This window comes from Cynara cardunculus, assembly GCF_001531365.2.
Source record: "Cynara cardunculus var. scolymus isolate 2C chromosome LG 10, CcrdV1, whole genome shotgun sequence".
Classification (NCBI taxonomy): domain Eukaryota; kingdom Viridiplantae; phylum Streptophyta; class Magnoliopsida; order Asterales; family Asteraceae; genus Cynara; species Cynara cardunculus.
Genome location: NC_037537.1, coordinates 27,242,579 through 27,249,085, shown reverse-complemented (window position 1 = coordinate 27,249,085; position 6,507 = coordinate 27,242,579). Strand labels below are relative to the sequence as shown.

The following is a 6,507-nucleotide window of genomic DNA, read 5'->3' as shown; positions in this document are numbered from 1 at the left end:
TAATTATATTTTAGATTTTTTATATTTAAAATGAGATGTTTATCCTGTATTTGATTATGTTTATCTGTAGTTAGTTACACGAATTCAGATATGGAGCTTTAATAAATTGTACTTACGCGCAATCTACTTGTAATATTGAGTTTTAAGTAATATGCATTAATAAACCGTACTTTACGCATAAAAAGTGGTTTTTAAAAGTTTTTGTCAAATGCTTTATAATATAGAGAGTGTGTGTGTGTATATATATATATACATACATACAGTTGGGTTCACGTGAGACCAACTCTATTTTCGTGAGATCCGTGAGACCAAAGATTTTTTGTGAGACCCGTAAGACCAATTTATGTTCATTGATCAACTTTATAAGTTAATGGTCTAAAGTTGCACGGTGGCAATTTTGTGATTATTGAGAAGTCTCGTGGCAATTTTATGATTATGAATGTTCAGATCGTAGATCTAATGCAAGGGTTGATAATTGATCTTAGGAGTCTCACGAAAAACTCTTGGTCTCACATGATCCCAAGTATATATAGGATTGGGTTCATGTGAGACCAAGGGTTTTTCGTGAGACCCGTAAGACCAATTTGTGTTCATTGATCAACTTTATAAGCTAATGATCTAATGGTCTCAAGTTGCACGGTGACAATTTTGTGATTATTGAAAAGTCTCGTGGTAATTTTATGATTATGAATGTTCAGATCGTAGATCTAATCTAATGGTTGAGAATTGGTCTTACAGGTCTTATAAAAAACCTTTGATCTCACATGATCCTAAGTCTATATATTTATATATATATATATATATATATATAATTCAGTTTAAATTTTAACCCAATAGACTTGGTCTTTGCTAGAAAAGTTCCATATATAATTTATATGAATGAGGGGAGAGATTTACAAAGTACAGAAGGGGACGATCACACCTGTTCTGTTCACCCCACTTGCTCCATCACTGCTTATATTTACTTGCATTAACCAAACTATTTAATCCAAAAGTTCCATGACTTTTATAATTAATGTATCTTCATTAGACTTTTCTAAATCAAAGTTGACTGCTTCTTATGCTGCCTGCTATATATATATATATATATATCCAAGTCTTCTACATCCTCAACCTCATCAAAACTATTTTCTTTCCTCCTTTTTCATATATCTACACCCACCTTCCATTTCATCAACTCTCAAAATTAACCTCAAACCATATTCAAGAGTGTCCTACCCACGTATAAGTTTTGTTGACGGATCCTTAGTTATTCTGTCATGAGAAACGTTCGGGAAAATACGGGGTTCCGTCAATTCCCTCAATCTGCAATTCGCAACACACTCCAAGAATGCAAACAGGAGGAAGCAGAAAGAAGAGAGCAAGTGTTTGACAAGCTAAATCAGATTCTTTCCAAGTTTTTGGAACTAGAGGATGCAAAATTCAAGGGAGTACAACTGCCGAGAAGGAAGATCTTCATTGAGATCGGAAAAGAGAATCATGATAAATTCATTGTCGAATGGCTTAATCAATATTCTCAAGTGAAAGTCATCTCAGAGTTGCTTCAAAGTTATCAAGAAATAGATTATGATAAACAAGAGATTGTGCAAATTAGAGGGTTAAACAATCATCTAATGAAGCGGTGTAACTTTCAGTCTTCCTGCAAACTTGAGCGGTTCAAAGTGAAAACTGTGAACCCTGTACAGACCGTAACGAAGAAATAGAAAAAAAAACCAATAACTGTTGTGTTCAGCAATCAGTTTGCTTGTCCCGTTTTTGTATGTCGATTTTGTTATCAGTATGTTTAGATTTACTAAAGAAAGAATGATAGGAGGCTGTATAATATAGCTACATGGTAAGTAAATGATAGTGTTAAATTTTACCGGATAAGTGTTTGGTAAATGGTAAATATAAAACTATTGGATGATTCATTGCTTGAAATTCGAGACCACTTTTACAATTTGTAAGAATGGTAGTTGGTCTGGTCTGCAATCGGTTATTTCCTAACTAATCGAAAGTGTGTGTATTGATGAAGTAAATGGATGGTGAGGTATAAAATGTGACCACTTCCATTAGGGATCAAATTGTAGCTATAAATAAAAGACATTTAACATCTTATTATATTTTTATTTGTACCTTGCACTACAAAACAAATTACTTTTATCTCGGAAAGTTTTCGTCAGCGATTACGACAGATCATCTAGAAAATACCAATGATTCGGTTGAAATCCGATGTTTTTTGAGAAAATACCATTGGGTCACCCAAATAATCCTTGATAGCCTGTCACTGATTTGAATCACCCACCAACTTTTGTGACCATTTTATATCATTTTTAGCGACAGATTTTAAAAGGAAAAGTCCGCAAGCAAAAATGTCTTTTGTTTAGTAGTGCTGAGAAGATTTATGTAAATGTAATTCTATCAAGTGATTTTTCTCACTAAAACAAAATTATGTTTATAGGATGCTATCAAATTTCAAAGCGTCCTAATTAGATTACTTTATAGGACTCAATTTATAGGATCAAAACATTAATAGTTCTATCTAAAGACGTTGTAATAAGTTTATAGAATGTTTTTGGACGTCTTAACAAGTTTTTTTATTACATTTTTAATACAAAGCGTCCCATTAGCTATTTTATAGGACATTTTTAAAAAAAATGTCTTATAAACCGATATTTTTATAGGACGTTTGTTTTTATAAGACATTTTTTGAATTAGTGTCCTATAAAATAGCTAACACGACGCTTTATATTAAAAGTGTCCTAAAAAAAACTTTTAATCTGAATGGATTTAAGAGTTTTAAGAGTTTTTAAGAGTTTTAAGAGTTTTTAAGAGTTTTAGTCAAATGCATTATAAGATAGTATAGATAGATAGATATATATATATATATACACATTTGCCAGCTGATATTATTTAAATGGTTTAAATTAGACAGCATATAAGTTTCAAAATATAAATTTAAAACCTTCTGTTAAAGTTATCTTACTACATAAACTTAAGCCGGGAAAATAGGGGCCAAATTTTCGACTATACCTTGCAAATTGTGGGATATAAAGATTGACCTCTACAAGTTCTATATATAAGTATTTCAAACAACAACATCAAGAAGCCTAAAAAAATCCAACAGTTATATATTATCTGTGCTTTAATCACTGCATACAACTTTGATTTCTTCGTCAAGTAGTAATATATATATATATATATATATATATATATATATATATATATATGCTTATGTTTTTACATGGTCAGATTAAAAGAGATTTACGATATGATACGAAGTTTGAGTAGATCAACATATGTACAAAAGTCATCTTCGAGTCTGACTTTTAATTAGATATACTAATTGGTGTTTGCAAGTCAAATCCAAATATTATAAATTATGAATGCTTGTCCACAAGAAAAGTTCAATAATTTATGGAGGGGACGATCAACACCTGCTTGTCCACTTGCTCCATCACTGCTTATAATGTATCTTCATTAGAGTTTCCAAAATCAAACTTGACTGCTTCTTGCCACTTATGCTGCCTGCTATATATATATATATCCAAGTCTTCTGCATCCTCAACCTCATCAAAACTATTTGCTTTTCTTCTTTTTCATATATCTACACCCACCTTCCATTTCATCATTTCTCAAAATTAACCTCAAACCATATTCAAGAGTGTCCCACCCACGTATAAGTTTTGTTGACGGATCCTTGGTTATTCTGTCATGAGAAACATTCCGGAAAATATGGGCTTCCGTCAATTCCCTCAATCTGCAATTCGCACACAGTCTTCTAATCAAATTTTACTTTCAGGAGAAGTAATTACGCTCCAAGATTGCAAACAGCACGAAGCAGAAACAAGAGAGCAAGTGTTTGACAAGCTAAATCAGATTCTTTCCAAGTTTTTGGAACTAGAGGATGCAAAACACAAGGGAGTACTACTGCTGAGGAGGAAGATCGGAAAAGAGATTCATGATAAATTCATTGATGAATGGCTTAATCAATATCCTCAAGTAAAAGTCATCTCGGAGTTGCTTCAAAGTTATCAAGAAATAGATTATGATAAACATGAGATTGTGCAAATTAGAGGGTTCAACAATCATCTAATGGAGAGGTGTAACTTTCAATCTTCGTGCAAACTTGAGCGGTTCAAGGTGAAAACTGTAAATCCTGTACTGACCATAACCAAGAAATAGAAGGGAAAAAAAAAAGTAACTGTTTTGTTCAGCAATCAGTTTGCTTGTCCCCCTTTTTGTATGTCAAGTTTGCAATCAGTATGTTTAGAGATTGACTAAAGAAAGAATGGTAGGAGGCTATATTATACAGCTATTTGTGTTAAAGAAAGGGTGGATGGTCTGTATCAAGTTATCTTAAGTGACATCAATTCTGTATCTGTTAATACACCTCGACGGCACCTCACCCCCACCAGACCGGACGATGTTGAATGGCAGAAACTTGACACTCTTATCAAGATGTGGATTTAAGGTTCCATCACTCGGTCTCTTAAGAAGCTTCTTACTATGATGGGTCACTGCTCGTTCGTTTGGCTAGTCTTGAAACACTGTTTCGCGACAACAAGGAAGCTCAAGCCATTGAGTTCACTACAAGAAAAAGGAGCTTTAGAGAAGAAATTTTCAGAGAAGCTTTTACAAGTGTATCTAAAGCTCCATTATAGAGAAGGTTTTAAATGACAAAAATGAGAAATGTAACTAAAGGTTGGACGACATTTAAAGAAGGATTTATATGCTAATTATACGGTGTAAGAAATGTCGTTAAAAGTTTTAGAGAAGCTTTTTATAAAAAATGTCTCTAAAAAGTTGCATCAATTTTTAGGAACAATTTTTTAAGCTTCTCTAAAGATTAATAAAAAAATTAAGATTATTAAAATTAAATAAAAGTGTTTAGTTACCCTTAAAAATGTATCTAAAAGATTTATATTAAAAAATAAATTAAAATTAAATAAAAAATATATAATTTAAAAGATTTATATTAAAAATAAATTAAAAATAAATAATAAATATAATACTTTTTACTTGTCTGAGTTGTCTCAGCATAAAAGCCCAAGGACATCAATTTTTTAAGCCCAACAATATACATATATAGGTTCTATTTTTATTTGGGCCTAAATATAATGTTACCTTTCTTCACTCAATTCGTCAATCTCAATCTCAATCTCAATCTCAATCTCAAGCTCAAGCTCAAGCTCAAGCCTTCACACAATTCGTCCTCCCTCGCCTCTCGCCTCGCTGACGAACGAACTCACGAACATAAACCAATTCACGATTCACGAATCGAAATCGCAATCGGCCTTGACTCAATCGGCTCTCGCTCTCTGCCTCTCTCGAGTCTCGACAATCGACCGGCTCTCGGCCTCTCGCTCTCGCATCTTGTGACTTGTGAGGTTAGGGTTATTTGCTTCACTTATTTTATTTTTATGTTTTTAATTCTTGTTTGATTGCAAAACCTAAGTATGAAGCTGTGAAATTGGTCCTCTGTGGTTTTGTGTTTTCACATTATTCAATAATCTTCTGTTGCGATTTCAGTTAAAGAGGGAAGTTCAAAATTACTTTTAGTAGGTTTTCAATGGTTGGGAGGCACTTATAGAATGGAAGAGTTTTTGTATAATGCATATATAGACATAATTCTATCATATGTTGCATCATATTACCATGTTGTGCTGACACCCAATTACTTGTGTTCTTGTTAACAAGTTTTCAAATGTTATAGAGATCATAAAATTCAAGAATCATCCAGAAATTTCAGAAAGTCCAAGGGTCACTGACGCKTTCAAGATTGGATTTGCAGTTCTCAACAAACTTTATTTTAGTTCAGGCCTCGCTTGGTGACGCTTATGTTTGCTATTWAAATTATTTTGCAATGTAAGTACTGTAGTAAAAAACAACCCTTGGCTTAGCCAACAGCARTACCCAGTGCTCTGTAGTTTTAGCCCACTAACCTAAAGCATCTAGGTTCAAGTCTCACAAGAGACGTGTATATGTACTTTTCCATATAAAAAAGGGTGTTATCACTCCTTGATAGCGAAAGAAAACTTCATTTAGCAAGACAACTTAGATGTAAAAATACGTGGTCATCTAGTGAGCCTCATGAATACGCCTAGCCTTGACTTTATAAAAGCCCAAGACCTTGAGCCTTATGAGCCTCAGAGCCTAGGCACGCCTCAGGCGCGCTTTTAACAACTATGCCTAGAGCCTTAAGATAGACAATAGAATGTTTAGTTTTTGTGTCTTYCCTATACATCCCTATGTATTMTTAACKTGTATAAYATTTTTAAGCCTTGTACAAATTAGTGGAATACTTGCTACAAACAGAGACACATTTTCCCCAGGTAGCCATTCTTGAAGTCTTAGGACTTTTACACTTGTCCCTGAAATTTCAAGCAATAGAAATCCTATTCAGATGTGAGAAAAGTATCAAAATTTTTATCATCAAAATTTCATTCTCACAACATCGAATCCCACTATATCATGATAACCGAATATGCATACTATTGAAGAAGAAGAAGCAGAATCATACCTCGC

At 33.1% G+C, this 6,507-nt stretch overlaps 1 protein-coding gene and 1 long non-coding RNA gene across 2 annotated transcripts in view; both read left to right on the top strand.

The window, feature by feature from the left end:
- Window positions 1-1,846, top strand: part of LOC112519668 — a 4,624-nt gene extending 2,778 nt beyond the window's left edge. Inside the window, exon 2 of the mRNA XM_025127883.1 lies at window positions 1,521-1,846. Coding sequence (XP_024983651.1) covers window positions 1,521-1,703 — 183 coding nt within the window. The 3' untranslated portion in view covers window positions 1,704-1,846. The remainder of the gene's footprint in view (window positions 1-1,520) is intronic.
- A 4,408-nt stretch (window positions 1,847-6,254) lies between these two features.
- LOC112518910 overlaps window positions 6,255-6,507 on the top strand; it is a 1,828-nt gene continuing 1,575 nt past the window's right edge. Inside the window, exon 1 of the long non-coding RNA XR_003069877.1 lies at window positions 6,255-6,314. This is a non-coding gene — a long non-coding RNA (uncharacterized LOC112518910). The remainder of the gene's footprint in view (window positions 6,315-6,507) is intronic.